This window comes from Acanthochromis polyacanthus, chromosome 8 (assembly GCF_021347895.1).
Source record: "Acanthochromis polyacanthus isolate Apoly-LR-REF ecotype Palm Island chromosome 8, KAUST_Apoly_ChrSc, whole genome shotgun sequence".
NCBI classification, from domain to species: Eukaryota; Metazoa; Chordata; class Actinopteri; family Pomacentridae; genus Acanthochromis; species Acanthochromis polyacanthus.
Genome location: NC_067120.1, coordinates 36,772,595 through 36,790,092, shown reverse-complemented (window position 1 = coordinate 36,790,092; position 17,498 = coordinate 36,772,595). Strand labels below are relative to the sequence as shown.

At 36.7% G+C, this 17,498-nt stretch overlaps 1 protein-coding gene across 2 annotated transcripts in view; it reads right to left on the bottom strand.

Moving 5' to 3' along the window:
• The window catches only part of has3 (hyaluronan synthase 3), a 41,059-nt gene that overhangs the window by 5,849 nt on the left and 17,712 nt on the right, over positions 1-17,498 (bottom strand). The window contains exons 2-3 of one of the 2 annotated variants that reach the window (XM_022209517.2): positions 4,767-4,860; positions 4,131-4,681 (exon numbers count right to left, since the gene is read on the bottom strand). In XM_022209517.2, the coding sequence (XP_022065209.1) occupies positions 4,131-4,681; positions 4,767-4,860 (645 nt within the window). The remainder of the gene's footprint in view (positions 1-4,130; positions 4,682-4,766; positions 4,861-17,498) is intronic. The other variant, XM_051952595.1, reaches the window with a different exon arrangement.

Below are 17,498 nucleotides of genomic sequence, written 5' to 3'. Positions count from 1 at the left end.
AGGCTGTTTTTAAATCGGATGCATAAATCAATTTAATTTGATTTAATATTAAGTTACCAAGGTTTTCGGCAGCAGCTTTAAAGGTATAAAAGGTCTTTCCAGTTACCTCATGGTTAGTAGCATAAATGCAGGTCTTCAGTTGATATTCATAAAAGCTTCTGTTGTTTTTTCACGTTATTTAAAAGTAGTTTTTGTACTTAATTATCTTGATTATGAGTACAAGTTTTAAATTTGACAAACTAAATTTGCTCACATTAGATTTTTATCACCAGTTTTTTGCTTTTTCATGTTTTTGTAGTTCTTTAAGAAAATCATTAATTCAGCAACAAAATAGGAATTGTGTATTTCAACGCACAATATTTAAATCTTGAAAAAAATTATGCAAATTTTAACTTGTTTTAACTAGGTATACACATTATTTTAAAGGAATTAGCTTGTAATATCTTGCTGTTTTTAAACCTGCTGCATAAACAAATTATATTTGATTTAATATGATGTTAACAGAGGATTTGGCACCAAATTTCAAGGTATAAAAAGGTATTTTCAGTTCTTAATGATTAGTAGCATAAACGTAAGCCTTTAAGTTAAATATTCATAAAACATTAAGTTGTTTAACTGTATTCTTCCCATTACTTAGAGGCAGTTTTTGTGGGATCCATGCTTAATTATTACAATTATGACTACAAGTTTCAAAGCTGACAAACTAAACTTGCTTGAACACCTTTTTCTGCAGCAGTTTTTGGATTTTAAGAAAAATTAAAACACTGAAAGAACAAAACGGATTTTGAACTGCTAATGTGCACAATATTTAAATATTGAAACACAAAAAAAAACATCGAAGGTCGGCTTTCTTCTCGTGTCTCAAACTATCACTGGATGTTTCAAACAGACCTGATCCAGATAGTTTCAGCTCTCATTGAATCATATTTAGTGCTACTAGACATTTAGACTTATTAATTTCACCCCCTTTAATTTACTAAAAAATAAAAGATTGGAAGCATTTTATTTGTTGGACTCTTATAGTGATCGTCTACGTGAAACAGAAAAACTGTTTAATTCTTGTATTTTAACATAAGAAACCATTGCTGCTCTGATGTTTGTGTCTGGAAATTATTTATGGCATCAAATGTCCAAAGATGATTAAATTATCATGCATATATTTATTCTGAGGAATGTGGACATCAGTATGCAGCAGCAGGCCGATATTAAATCAGAACCACGGCTGAGTGAAATAATATCTGGTTAGGTTGTGCAGCTGAATGTAAATGGATTTCTGTAATGTGATTATTTTATTCTCAGTGTCTCAGAGTTTCACTGGTGTTTAATGGAAAAGTTTGAACGTCAACACTGCTGCCAAAATCCTCTGTTAACGTCATATTAAATCAAACCAAATTTATTTATACAGCTGGTTTACAAACAGCCAGAGTCGACCAAAGTGCTGAATGTGTGATCAGACAGGCGGCAAAACATCATGAGCAAACATCAAGGCAATATGAAGCTAGCAAAAAACAATCAGTAAAACAATATCAGAAAAAGTAAAATAAAATAAAAGGGGTTAACTTGTAGAATCAATTTATAAAATAAAAACAAATATGAATTATTAGGACCATTAAGAGGAGCCAAAAACCGATAAGAACCCATACGTTCTGAGGTTTTTCTTTAAAATATCAGTTTATCTAAAAGACGCTCAGCAGCATCTACAGACTGCAATAAAAGTTGTGTTCTAACTAGTCTCTCACTGCTTCATGATTATCTGACAGCTAGGCAGCCATTTTTTGCCTTCTGAGCCTGAAATTGGCAGTTCTATGTCCACCGGGCAGCAGGAAGGACTGGGTGTCTGGACACACTGCCCCCTGGTGGCGTAGACTGGTTCTGGAACGTCACCTCACTGGTGGAGAAGGAACCTGAGCTGGTGCTGGAGGTGGAGTGGGACCGGATAGATATAGTTGGGCTCACCTCCACAGGCAGTAAGGGTTCTGGAACCAAACTCCTGCAGAGGGGTGGGACTTTTGTGGAGTTGCTAAGGATAGGAGGCGCTGGGCAGGTGTGGAGATACTCACAAGCTCCCAACTGAGCGGTGCTTCGTTTGTTTGCGGAGAGGAAAACTCTGAGTGTTGTTTGAGCTTGTTGTTTGAACAGTTCAGAGAATTTGGCCTTCCTGGAGTCTCTGGGTGGTTCCTGGAAAAGGTGCCAGCTGGGATTTCCATAGTTCTTCTGGGGGATTTCAAAGCTTGGGTGGGCAATGATGGAGAAACCTGTAGGGGGTGACTGGGAGGAGCATCCTCATCTGACCTCAAGTGGTGTTTGGTTATTGGACTTCAGTCCTAGTCATACATCGATCAGGTATAACATTATGACCACCTGCTCCCTTATGTGGTCAAAAATGCTCTGAACCATCATTGGGACCAGAGGACCTCTCAGGGTGTCCTCTGGGGTCTGGACCAGGACATTGGCAGTGGATTCTTTGGGTACTTTGGGTTATCCAGTGGGTCCTTTGGAATCAAACTTGTTCCACTGCATCCTGTTGATGCTTGATCAGTGTCAGGAAATTATTTCTGTAAGACAAAGACTGTGTTTTCGCTGTTAGTTCGTACCACAAAATTTCCCAACACAAAATCAAAACTCAGTGAGGCTTTAAAGTCTTTCTAATGGTTTACTTGCAGCAAGGAGTGCAAGCAATGGCTTACACCTGCACTGAGGCAGTCTCAGTGTCTTCACGAGTACATATACAAGAAGCCTCCCTCCCGAGCAGCTCCCCCCCGTTGCACTCCTCATTTCTTTCCTTTTTATCGCGGGGGAAGCGAGGTCTCGATCATCTCCGCTTTTATTCCAAGGTCCTCTTTATCTCTGGAATGCTAGCTCAGCCTGGTACATCTCAAACACTTCATTCTTTAGTCAGCGGAAAGGTCACAACAATTATCACACAGTTCAACAGATCAGGCTAAAATAAAATTTCATGCTAATAAAGCATGAATGTGTTAATGCATAAACGTGTCTGCATATTTCCTAACAATCAGAATGAGGTCTAGGAAGTTTGGAGGTCAAATCAACATCTTGGGCGATTGTCATGTTCCCCAAGATGTTCCTGATTGTTTCATGTTTTTACGAGGTGGTGGTGTGCATTTTCCTGTGGGGGTAGGCCTGTGACATCTAGGATTTACATTTGCATGAAGGGAGGTGTTTGTTCTGGGACAACTTTTATTTGGGTGTCTAAGTTTCATCAACACAGGCGCCAAAGTCAAAGGTTTTCCAGCAGAACACCTCATCGTACCAATATGATTGATTTTCACCTGTCAGTGGTCATAATGTTGTGGCTGATCGGTGTAGATTAGCCATAATGAACACCATGTTTGAGCATAAGGATACTGGTACCAAAACACCTTCAGTCTGAGGTTGATGATCGACTTCGTAGTCGTATCATCAGAACTGCAGACGAATATCTCAGATACTTGGGTGAAAAGAGGAGCAGAGCTGTCAACTGATCATGACCCGGTGGTGAGTTTGATCAGACGGAGAGGAAGAGTGCCGGATAGACCTGGTAAACCCAAACGTGTACACTGCTCGTAGGGTTTTCAAATCACACCTCCGAAAAGGTTTCTCCTGCATCCTGGGGGAAGTTGGAATCTGAGTGGACTTAGTTCAAAACCTCCATAGCAGAAGTAGTCAGGAGCTGTGGATAGAACTTATAAAGGGCTTGTTTTTATGGTTTTACTCCTTTTTTTGTTTCATTCCAGCTGTTCTTCTTCCTTCTTTGGATATGGCATTTTGGTGCTTTGCTTCTCCGGTCTTTTTTCTTTTCTTTATAGACTAACTGATCTTCCTTTGTTCCGTGGTCGTTCTGGATATCTTTCTTTTTTAGGCCTGTTTGTAAAGCATTTTGTACACCGTATTTTTAAAATGTGCAACATAAATTGTTATTATTACTGCATGTTTTATTCTGCAGTTTCGTAAGTGTGACTCTAACCCATCTCCCAGAGGTTTGAGCATTAATATCTAAATTATTCTTATAAAATTGAGCCTTGTGTCTTTCAGGGATCTTCCTGAGAATCGTTCAATGTTGGCCTGTCTATAAACACTTAAAGGTGCTACATGCAGTCAGTTATTTTTGATATTTAAAGTTGCTGTTCTACCTGCACATAGTCCACGCTGTCTCCCAGAGCTTTGAAGGCGGTGTACATCACCTCCCTCTTGCCTCCCCACTCCTGCATGATGCAGGAGAACCTGCATCCTCTGACCAGCCGGGCGACTCTTCCGGCCTCCTCCATGTGCACCGTGCTCCTCCCTCCGCCTCCGACGCCGCCTCCCCCGCTGCCGTCGCTGTGAAAGTTCCCCTTCCACACCAGGCTGCCGGCCTGGTCGGCGCCGCCCATCACCTCCTGAAAGATGTCCATCATGTAGCGGTCCTCGGGCCGGTTCCCGTCCACCACCAGCACCACCTTCAGGCCCGGGAAGGAGATCCGACGGATGCTGCGCAGACACTTCCTCAGGTAGTCCGGGTCCTCCTGGTAGGCAGCGATGCAGAGCGCCACCGAGCGGCGGAGGTGCTGAGGCCGGGCCGGACTCCTCATCCGCCGGTGCTCCAGGAAGGCGAAGAGGCTCTGGAGGAGGAGGTGGAGGGAGAGGAAGGCGCCATAGAGGCCGAAGGAGAGGTGGTGCTGCTCGGTGTGGATGAACTGGTAGCCTGGAGGACAGAAGACGACAAACATGATGAGCATCACAGCGTCAGTTCTGATCCTCAGGTAGATGTTTGTGCAGAGGGAGGTCACCTGTGACGTAGGCCAGCAGGATGGTGAAGAGGACCACCGCTGCAAAGAGGGTGGTGAGCACGATGTTCAGCGCATTCCTGCAGCGAGAGGGCATCTGGAGGGAGGACGATAAAGAATAAAGACGCAAAAGTGTTCAAATTGTTCTCTACATGAAGATAAAGTGATGGTTAAAGCTTTGGGAGAGACACTCAAACAGAATTAGGTTTAATTAACCTTCCTGTTGTCTTCATTTACAGGCACCAAAAAACACTGTTTCCTTGTCTGAAAAAAATCTTAAAATTCAGCAAAAAAAATTCCCCCAATTTTCTGAAAATTTGCAAAATCTTCTGCAAGAGAATCCAATAATTCCTTGAAAGTTTCCCTTAAAACTTTTATTTAAAAAAATTCCCCAAATTTGGCAAGAAAATTCTTGTAAATATTTGCATAAAATGAATAGAAATCTTCCAAAAAATCCTAAAAATAACTAAAATGATTACTTATACATCTGTAAACCTTCTACTATTGTCTTTAAGAACATTCACAAAAAATCAACCAAAATCCAGCTAATTTCGGCCTCCGTCAGCTGAAAACACAACTTCAGTTAGGACTGTTTTAACCCATGGTTTTGTATGTTTATGTTTTTATTCAGTGTCTAGTTGCATAACTTTTAGTTTTATTGTCGTGTCGTCTGTAGTTGTACAGAGCTGGTTTTCGTTCACGTGTTTTAAATACCAGAGCGCATTTCTCCCTCTTCATGTATGAAACCTACACGTTTTCTACGTGACAGATCTGTTGTACGGAGGTCAGATGACTCTAATGGGCCTCACAGCTCCGACAGAAGAACCCTGTTGGTCCTCGTTAGTCCACCAAAGTGTCACTTCCTGTTTGACTGAGTGAAGTCTTTCATCGACCTCCGTCAGCTGAAAACACAACTCCTGTTAAATCACAGAGAACTGTACGGGGTCAGAACCGGCCTACAGCCAGTTATATTACTGCTCAACTCTGTTACACGTCTGTGATGTCATCAGGAGGGCGGAGCCAAGGATAGCCTGGAACAAGACTGTAAACAAACGTCTGAAGGGTCTCACACTGGAGGTCTTGTATTAAAAAAGACACTTTAATGCATTAATATCTAGTTATTCACACTTGTATGTTGTGCTCAAGGTTTTTGACACTTTTGTATGCTAATATCCAGATTTTTTGCATCGTTGTGTGATATTATCCAGGTTTTTGGCATTTTTATGCATCAATCTCTAAATTATTTGCATTTTTGTGTGTTATAATCAGGGTTTTTGACAGTTTTGTATGCTAATATCCAGATAATTTACATTCTTGTACTTTATTATTCAGGTTTTCTGACAGTTTTCTGCATTATTATCTTCGTTTTTGACACTTTGGTGCATCAATATCTAGATTTACATTTTTGTGTGTTATAATCAAGGTTTTTGACACTTTTGTATGCTAATATCCAGATTATTTACATTTTTGTGCATGAATATCGGGAATTTGAACACTTACGTGCATTAATATCTAGAATATTTCCATTTTTATGTATTATAATCAATGCTGTTGACACTTTTGCTTCCAGGTAATTTACATTTCTGTGGCCTAATGTCCACTTTTTTTTTTAACACTTTTGTCAATAATATCTTGTTTTTTGACACTTTTGGGGTTTTCTATGTAGATTTTTGACACTTTTCTGCATTAATATTTAGAGTTTTGGCTCTTTTGTGTGTTCATATCCAGGTGTTTTACACTTTTGGCCATTATTATCTCAATTTTTTGCACTTCTGTGCATTAAGATCTTGTGTTTGAACACTTTTGTGCATCAATATCTAGGTTATTTAGATTTTTGTAGCCGAACGTCCACACTTTTTCAGTACTACTATCCAGTATTTTGACAATTTTGTGTGTTAACATCTAGATTTGTTATACTTTTGTGCATTAATATCCAAGTTTTTGACACTTTTTTGCATTAAAACTTAGTTTACTGACAATTTTATGCGTCAATATCTAAATTTTTGATGTGTTTGTGAGTTAGTTTCCAGATTCCTTACATTTTTGTGTGTTAATATTAAGGTTTTTGACACGTTTGTCTGGAAATATGTAGATTCTTAAACACTTTTTGCTTCGTTATCTAGATTTTTGCCATTTTTCGTGCATTAATGAGCGAACGCAGCACAGGATACCTGGAGATTTTAGGACTTTCTTCAGTCTTTGGGCCCCGCTGATGGAAAACGTACAGATCAAAGCGTCTCCACTTCCTTAACTTCAAGTTTTTTGCAAGATGCTGTACAGTGAAGTCAGCATGGTGTTCATTCAGACATGAAGCCAACGTAAAAGGGTCTAAATTGATTCTGTTCTACCACTTCTGTTGTTGCTGCTTCTCCGTCTACTACAACCTCTGCTTCTGCTGCAGCTTCTTCTGAGCTTAATTAAATGACTGCTGCTGTTCCTGCTGCTGCTCCAGTAATAATCTAACCTCCTTCTGCCATCAGCCCCTCTGCTTCCCCTCCTCTCCGGGTTAATAGCTCTAATTAAAGGCCAGGCGGAATTTGGACGGAGCTCGGGACCAACAGGAACAATTCTGCCCTTTCATTCATGAATTACCTCCAGCTCCACCTGGCCCTGCTGTCGGACAGACTCATATTTATATTTTGCATTCAGCCGGTTCGTCCTCCTCCCTGAGTGGACGTACAGATTTACATTCTGGCTCTGAGCTCTGCAGGGAAGATAAACTCTGCAGTAGAATGGGGGGAAAAAGGGGGAATTTTGCAAATAGAGGTTTTGGATCAGACACAAAACATTTCCCCTCAACAGCTTTGTCATCGTGTGTCATCATGGTCATTTAGACGTTCTTTAGAATAATCTCAATACCACAGTTTAACCCTGATTTCTCTAAAACATCCACTCTAGCTTTCTGTTTTCCTTGTGCCCACTTATTCTGGTCGTACACTGTAAAAAAAATCATTAAAAAATGGTAAAATCTGACAGCAAGGATGTTAAAAAACTTTATTGTTCAAAAACTACAAAAATAACTGCAAAAACCTGTAAAATAATATTTTTTTAGCCAATTTAAATACTGTAAAACTGTAATTTTATGGTCATAAAAGAATAGTAAAAGATAGAGAATTTTTTATGTGGATGTTTTTATGTTTTTCAGTTAAAGGGAATACTTTTTGTGATTTCTAACAAAACAGGGAAAATCTGTCAAATGCATTATTTAAGTTTTTAAAAAATATATTTTTCAGTCCTTCAATATTTTTATTTCAAATAATGGCAAAAAGTCTGGGTAAAAATAATTATTATTCTGATTTAAAAACTATAAGAATAATTTTACTTTACGGTCAAACGTAAAAGAATAGCTTTTTTTTTTACAGTAAATATGTCAATAATAAATTTATCGATGATATTACTAAGTATCTGTACTTTAGCAAAACTAGGAAAACTATTTTAAAATGATTTATCTTTCTTTAATTATTAATATAAATATTTTTTTCTGTCTAATAACAGAAAAATCTGGAAAATAATCATAATTCTGATTTAAATCCTATAAAAATATTTTTATTTTATGGTCAAACACTGTAAAAAAAATACTATTTAGAAAAATTCCAATTTTTTTATATGAATATTATTTATAGTTTTGACATGTTTTTATTTTTTCAGTCAATATGTAAATAATATTTTTTCTGTGATTTTACCAGTAAAATTTTATGAGCAAAACACGGGAAACAACTTTCAAATATGGTTAGGGTTATTAATCTTTATTAATCCTTAATGTAATGTTTTCTGTCAAATAATGGAAAAATCTGTACAATAATTATCATTCTGATTGAAATACTATAAAAAATAGTTTTATTTATGGTCAAACACCACAAAAGAATTACATTTTTTTAAATTAACATTATTTTGGTTTTATTTACAGTCAAATATTTGCAAAAATGCAATAATATTATAAAAACATAGATTTTTACATGAATATTATTTACAGTTTTGGCCTGCTTTTTTTTACAGTCAACATGTAAATAATAAATTTGTGACTATTTTCTGTAATTTAAACAAGGGTTAGCACTTTCGCCTTGCAGCAAGAAGATTTCTGGTTTGAATCCCGGCCTGGGATCTTTCTGCATGGAGTTTGCATGTTCTCCCTGTACATGCGTGGGTTTTCTCCGGGTACTCCGGCTTCCTCCCACAGTCCAAAAATATGCTGAGGTTAATTGATTACTCTAAATTGTCCGTAGGTGTGAATGTGAGTGTGATTGTGTGTCTGTATATGTAGCCCTGTGACAGACTGGTGACCTGTCCAGGGTGTCCCCTGCCTTCACTTGAGTCAGCTGGGATAGGCTCCAGCACCCCCCATGACCCTAGTGAGGATAAAGCGGTGTATAGAGGATGGATGGATGGATATATCTTGTCCATGCTATTAATCCTTTTGAAAAAGTCGCATGCAATTAATAAATGTTAAAAACAAAAAATGTTTTTAATGTACTTATTTTCATTCACTTCTAGTAACGAAGCCTCTATTCTAAATTTTATTGCATTTAAGCAGCAAAACTGAAAAAACTCTTTTGTGCACCAAAACAAAATACTGTGATTCTGCAGATAAAACAATATTTGACTTTTTTTGTGAAATTGCAAATGAACACGACCACTTTGTTCTCCGTCAATATGTTTACAACTGCTCTGTTTACTGAAGAGTACAAACATTTAGACTCAAGGTTCAGGATTACTTTATTTATACATGTGGGTAGATTTGTTCTGCAGAAAAATGTTGGCTAAAATCAGAAGAATTAAAACGAGCATAAAAATAATAAATATCCAAAGGTTATGATGAGAACGTTTCAAGAAATGTGTTTCTTCCATCCGACAAAGAAAGTATAATAATAATTCACATCTGCCAAAATGGCTCAATAGCGCCCCCTGCAATATCATGAAAATTCAGCCTCCGAACCGCCTCCAGCTACGTAATTCTGTATGCATATGTAACTTGTCAGGGCGCACAGAAAAGCCTCTTGCACAGATACCTAAAACTCAACAGGAAGTCGGCCATTTTGAATAATGTGGCATATTTTGGACGATTTTGGACTAATTTTTGCACATTTTCAAAAGCTGTAAACACAAACAGGGAAAATTTGGTCAGGATGTACACCAGGCATGGGTGATCAAAAGTGATAAAAATGCTCCGCAAAAGTCTGAGGGCGTGGAAATGGTGACCGGCGGATGGTGGCCATTTTGGATGTGTCGTCATGGAACAGGAAGTGATGTCTAACTAACCTGTACATGCTCCAATCTGCCACAAACTTTACATGTGTGATCAGAGCCCAACCCTCATCACATCCATAGCCCAATATACACTCACAGTCATGGCACATTCAACATTGCAAGCAGCATTAATGGCGGCCATGTTGGATGTTTCGCCATGAACCAGGAAGTGCTGGTTAACTAACCTGTACATGCTTCAATCTGCCTCAAACTTTACATGTGTGATCAGAGTCCGACTCTAATCACATCCATAGCCCAATATTCAACAACTTTGATAGCGCCACCTGGTGGATGGACAGGAAGTGCTGCATATCTACCCTGTACATGTTCCAATCTGCCTGAAACTTTACATATGTGATCAGAGTCCAGCCTTCTTCACACCAACAGGCCGAAATACTCTCTCAGTCGCAGTGCCACTTGGTGGACATGCTTGAATTCACTGACCAGCAAGGACGCGAGGACCCGTCCAACGCTGCTTGCAGCTGTAATTCTGCTTTTAGACTCTGTCCTGCATCAAACTAATGCAAAACACTTTCTTTGCCTTCATTGAACAGCAGCAGGATCCAGACTGTCTCTACACTTCACTTAAAAGGCAAAGCAGCCGCAATTTCATTATTATTTACATCTTCTGACGCATCGTTGTGATCATATGTAGCTTTACTGAGCTAAACTGTGACTTTTAAATTTTATGTTCTTATCCTGGTTTTTATCCCAGATATTGCTTTATTTCTTTAAGGTTTTTTATTGTGTTTTGTTTTTATTGATCTTGATTTTGTTTATTTTGTCTTATCCTTTTACTTATTTGCTATGTTGGGAACACTGAGCGCTTTTTTTTGTCTTGGCACTTGATCGAGTACGTGCCTGTCAGGTTCAGTGTGTGTTTGGTAATAGAAGGCCAAATGCTTTCGTCTATTCTTCAGAACAAATTTACCCACTTGTATAAATGAAGTCACCTTGAACTTTGGTATCTGTGAAAATTTAACTTGAAAAATGAAATACGGTCCAAGATAAATTTGGTTTGAAATCTGCCCGTTGATCCGCTTTCAGATGTTTTTTCTCACATTAAAATTTGAATCTGTGAGAGCAACAACATTTCAGAAACTATTAAAGATACAAATCTGAAATTTTCTCCGATATTTTTCATCATGTCATTGATTCAGAATCTAAAATATTGGACGAATGGGTGCAATAATGTCTGAATTTAAATTTGATTCACAATTCTAAGTTTAGATTCAATTAATTTTTCTGATTTTTTCCCTGATTTTGGATGTTTTCGTCGGAAAGAACATGAGTCATTTCATCTGAAAGCATCACATTTTCAGAGCTATTTCTGCTGAACCATCTGAGATTTGCCTGAAATGTTCACAGCATAAAATATGAGTATTTACCAAGATATTTGTGAAATTCTGGCTTCATTCATGAAAAACTTTCTGAGATATCACTTATTAAAGACTGCCCGTCAGCCCACCTTCATAAGGTTTGTTCTCATGTTTGAATTTGAGTCTGTTTGAACAGTAATATCTCACAAACTATTAAAGATAAAAATCTACAATGTTCTCTGTCAGTTCTCATCATGTCATTGATTCAGAATCTAAATTATTGGACAAGTAGATGAAGTAATGTCTGATTATTGGTGAGCTGAAATATGACCCCAAAAAATGAAGATATGAAGAAAAGTCTCATGTTTGAGCTCAAATGAACAAAAAACGAATAAAGCAGAAATGAACTACGGATATTTTCTGAACCACATGTAGCTGAATGTCACAATAATACAATAAATAAAAATGTGGAACGCTCTTAATGTGAAATACTTGGTCATAAATGTGAAAAAAATTCAATATTTGCTGAGCTTTTATAACTGATTGAGCAGGTTTGACGGGTTCCCGCAAAAACGAAAATATTGGTTAAATTAAATAAAGTAGTAGAACACAATTAATTTAAAACATAACTAAGAAAATCTATTTTTGATATGAGCATGGGTTTCATTTTCTGAAATAACGGTGAAATTTTAAGGCCTAAATCTTTAATATTTTCTGAGATATTGTTGGTTGGGCGGATATTTTTTTTATTTTTAATTATCTCAGAAAATGTTTGATGTACGATGCTAAAATTTCACATGTATCTTACTAAATGTCCATACTTTATGCTCTGAAAATTTCAGGCAAATCAGAGATGGTGGAGCAGAAATTTGATTGGTTGGAGTTGGAACAATCATTTCCTATTCTCCTCTTATTTTGCCATTTTAGTAATGTATCATAATTCTATTTTGTTGCTTTTGCATCTATTTTCATGTCAGATTTGGCACAAATTCTATCTTATCTTGATCTTGATACATAATAATCCCTGTTTTTTTCCTTTGTTTTGAGCTAATTTCACCACTTGGACACTTCAAAGGTCTCTGATCTCCGATGTCCATCTGGGATTTGTGTAAGGATCCAGTTTTCTCCACTGACGGCCAAAGAGAAAAGAGGCTCTGCTCAGCGTGAGATCCACGGTGGATTAAAGCCACCAGCCTGGACGCCTCGGGGCAGATAACCAGCAGACTGCCTGATTAGAGGGGCAACAGTGGCCAGAGGGGTTGTTGGGGGTTGGGATTAAATGCCGAGGTGCAATTATCCCTGAAGGTTACATCTGGACGCTCAGGAGTGGAGTCAAAAAATGAAAATGAAATGTTTCTGGTTGATAAACTGCAGCTAAATGAATGAGATTTCATTAGAAAAGCAGAAGGACGAGTTTCTACTTGAGCAGAATCCACAGAAACCAAACCCCCACGAAATGATACATTATTGGAATTGTGCAAGAAGGTAAAAAAAACAAGCCATCACCTTTGTCATCTGCAGAAAAACTAGAATCTTCAGCTTGAAATCAACCCTTCCTCTTCCGGGAGGGAAAAAGTCACATTTCTGATGTAAAACAGTTAAAAAAGAGTGATTTTTGTAGCTCCAGATGTGTGTTTAGATCCATGTTGTTGCTTTACAGAAGCTCCAGGATGCAGGTAAATCCAAATGAGCCTCATTAGGTTAGAAAAATCAGTAAAAATCCCATTAATCAGGAGAATACTGGTGAGGATTTCCTGGCTCTGAGGCTGAATGAGCTTCAGGTGGAGAAGGTGAGTGATGGTTTTGGCCCAGAACAGGGACTTTTACCAAGCAGGGAGAGAAGGGAGGGGAAATGTTTGGAAAATGACTGCTGGGTGGAGCAAAGAAAGAGGAGGGAAGGTGGGAAACTGGAAGGTAACGTTCACTAAATGATTCCTTTTATACCTCAGGAGTGACGTCCGACTGTGACTGAAGCTGTGATGGACTTTTCTGATGATGTTTTATTGAAATAACTGAATGTTTTGGAGGTTTAGAGACAAATTATTTACTCAACAAACTGAAAAGTCCAAAAGGCCAGAATTTAAAGGATAATTGTGTTTTACGTCTGCCTCCTTTATTTCCCATTAACACTGTTTTTTTATATAATATAAACACACACAACAGTACAAGAAGTATAAAACTACATCACTGCACTTAAGCTAGCTACGGCTGGTTAGCATGAAGTCAGTGCTGGTGAGACATATTTAGCTAAATCTGCCACTTTTTCTTGTTTTTTTGTTTTTTTTTGAGGAATTTGCTCTCTTGGAAGAATTGAGTTTAAACAACACTGGATTAAAACTGTTTTCTTTTTTCAATATAAACACATGCAACAGCACAAGAAGTATAAAACAACATCACTTAAGCTAGCATTTGGCTAGTTAGCATAAAGTCAATGCTAGTGAGACATATTTAGCTAAATCTGCCACTTTTTCTTGTTTTGTTTTTTTGGAGGAATTTTCTCTCATGGAAGAATTGAGTTTATAAACAACACTGGATTAAAACTGTTTTCTTTTTAAAAAAATAAATAAATAAGCACACGCAACAGTACAAGAACTATAAAACTTTAAAGCAATATTACTGCACCTAAGCTAGCATTTGGCTAGTTAGCATGAAGTCAGTGCTGGTGAGACATATTTAGCTAAATCTGCCACTTTCTCCCTGTTTTTTGATTTTTTTAAAAATTTGCTCCTCCTATATTTGAAGACTTGAGTTTAAACAACACTGGATAAAACTGTTTTCTTTTTTCAATATAAACACATGCAACACCACAAGAACTTTAAAACAACATTACTACACTTAAGCTAGCTATGGATACTTACCATGAAGTCAGTACAGGTGAGAAATATTTAGCTAAATCTGCCACTTTTCGCTGTCTTTTTAAAAAAATTTGCTCCTATATTTGAAGAATTGACTTTTAAACAACGCATAGATGAGACAATTTAAACAAAGCTACTTTTAATATACGCTAAACAGCTAAATGCTAAGTAGTCTGCCACGCCAGCTAGCGGCTTCTCTGTTAGCCTAGCTTTGCAAAGTAGCCTCAGATTCTAGTGGATTTTGTGTTCTTTCTCCTTTAAAAATCGCATACTGCTCTGTTCAATCCTAATTTTACCTTACTTATTTCAGTAATTCCTACATCAATTGCTTTTCACTTATTAGGCACTCTGACATTATGTAATTTGCTTATCTTACTTCTTCTTTTCCTTTCGGCTTTTCCCTTCAGGGGTCGCCACAGCGAATCAATTGCCTCCATCTAATCCTGTCTTCTGCATCCTCTTCTCTCACACCAAATACCGTCATGTCCTCTTTAACCACATCCATAAATAATAATCATTTTCTTATCTTACAATAATTTTCTTATCTTACAATGCCATAAATCAGAAAAGTTGAATTTCTTTGATCATTTATTTAGCAAAAATCTAGAATTAACATGCATTAACATTTTTTTCAAGGATATTGGGAAAAACGATAATGACTCTAAATCCTCCAGATATTTAACTACTTACACTTTTAATTTGTTTCTATACATTAAATAGTTTTACAGTGCCAACAAAAGCTTTTCTCACCACTCTCTGCGCATAAAATTAAGAGATGTTTCTCCATGCTGAATGTATCTCCTACAACTCTCTCCTCTGTTCACTGTTTCTGAGCCATGCTGACTTTATTTTATTCATCCAGTAGCTTTGATTTTCTTCTCAGGCTAAAATTTTACAAAATAATTTGAAATGTGACCAAAATATTATAAAATTATTCCAAAATGATCCCAAAAATAGTCTAAAATGAACTGAAAACTTTTCAAAATTACTTGAAATTTGTCCAAAGTGACTGAAAATATGTTTAAAATAGCAGTTTTTGAGTCATTTTGGACAAATTGAGTCATTTCAGACATGCTTTTTTTATCATTTCTGACCTTTTTTGTCCAGTTCTGAGTCTCTGTTCATCATCAGTAGGAAGATGTTTCTCCATGCTGAATGTCTCTCCAACAACTCTCTCCTCTGTTCACTGTTTTCTGAGCCATGCTGACTTTATTTTATTCATCCAGTAGCTTTTGATTTTCCTCTCAGTCTTTCTGTGGAAACACTGCCTGCAGTTCAACTAAAAGCTCTTGAATTGTTGGTTACAGGTATATCTGTGTCATTTCTGCCTTCTCTCTCCTTCTTCGTGGTTTTCTGTTTCCAATCGAGGTACAAGACACACTGTGAGTCCAACAGGGAAGAAAAATGTGACGGGAGCAAATAAAAACAGGAACTGTTTGGGGGTTCAGAGGGTTCAGTCTCAAGCTCTGCTTCAGTTTGCTGCTTCTTCAGCTTTTTCCTTCAAGGTACAAACCACCATTTTCACACCTCCTGTCTAGAAGCCTTTCAGCAACGCCTTATTATTACTTCATCAGAATGTGAATGTGTCCAGAAGTTTTCCTCTCAACCTATTTTCTTATTGCCATCGATAAAGTGTCTTTTGCTGCTACATGTTACTCGATTTACTGCCCACACACATCCAAAATAAAAGTTTTCTTTATGTAAAATGGCATATTTTAGAATAATGTATAGTGCCTGGTTAGATTCTACTTATTAGTGTTTGGTGGACATCAGGAGAGGACTGAACTATACGCAACATTTGTGTGCTGTAAAATCAAATAACAGTTTAAACATGCAATAAAGTTTAGAAGAAGCAAAAGACTGATATCACAAACAACTTTTATCTAACCATCTGACACCATAAATTGTTTTATTTCCCTCTTGCATGCAGAGAAATGAGCTTAAGTGATAAAAGGAAAGGAACAAAAGATAAGTTAAGTTGCTTTTCAAGCATCTTCAGGTGAAATCATTCCTATTTATTCTTATTAATGCGGTTAATATTGATTTAATGTGTTTTCCCAACTGTGTGTGTTAACATTAAAGGAGCACTTGTGTACCTCTACAAATAGGCTAAAATGGTCAAATTCAAGATAAACCTGTATTTCTGCTGGTTCTTAGCAAAAATAGATCATTAAATTATCAATAATGACCAATCATGAGTAAAATTTGACATTTATCACGACAAAATTTGCGTCTTCATTGGTTTATGAGCCTCATAGCGACCAAATGTTTGCTAAAGTGAGCTAGCTGTTGTACCAGACGTGGGAATTCAACTTGTCTGATAGTTTCACTCTAACACATGAGATGGAAATAATCTGTAAAAGCACGAAAAGAAAACTTTCATTGTCCTCCATGCACCTCCAGGTCAGACTATTCCTATTTAATGTTGTTAATTTATTAAGTTATGTCTTTTCCACTGTTGTGTCAACACTAAAAGAGTATTTGTGTACTTCTGAAAATAGGCTAAAATGGTAAATTTGAGATAAACTTTATTTCTGCTGTTTTTTTTAATCAAAAATAGATAATTAAATTAAAGATTGTTTGAACTCCATGCACCTACAGTCAGACTATTCCTATTTAATGTGGTTAATTTAGGAATTTATGTGTTTTCCATTGTTAAATTTGAGATCAACCTTTATTTCTGCTGGTTTTTAACAAAAAATAGGTCATTAAATGATGCAAGATTGACTAAAATTAAACATTATTGTGCCAAAGTTTGCATCTAATGTTGATTAATGAGCTATCTGAAGCTGCTAAAAGTTTATTAAAGTAAGCTAGCTGTTGAATTCAACTTGTCACAGACAGAATATTTAATACCTTTAAATATATGTACACATTTGCAGTTTGGGATCAGTTTTGTTGTTTGAGTATTTAAATATTTTTCTTACAACCCAAAAAGTGCTGCAGGAAAATGGTGTTCAAGTAAGTTTATTTTGTCAACTTTAAAACTTGTATTCATAATTATAGTAATTAAGTACAAAACACAAGAAAATTCTCATTAAATAATGTGCAAAAACTCATAAAACAACTTTTTTTTTTAACGAATAATCAACTCAAAGACTTCAATTATCTACTAATCATTAAGTAACTAAAAATATTTAATACCTTTAAAGTTGCTGCAAAAAACCTCTGTTAACTTACCATTATAAATCAAATTAAATTGATTTATATACATCAGATTTAAAAAACAACCTGATTTATGAGACCAGGTAGCAAGATATTATGAACAAATTCCTTTTAAAATAATATGAAAAAACCAGTTTAAACAAATCTCTCTT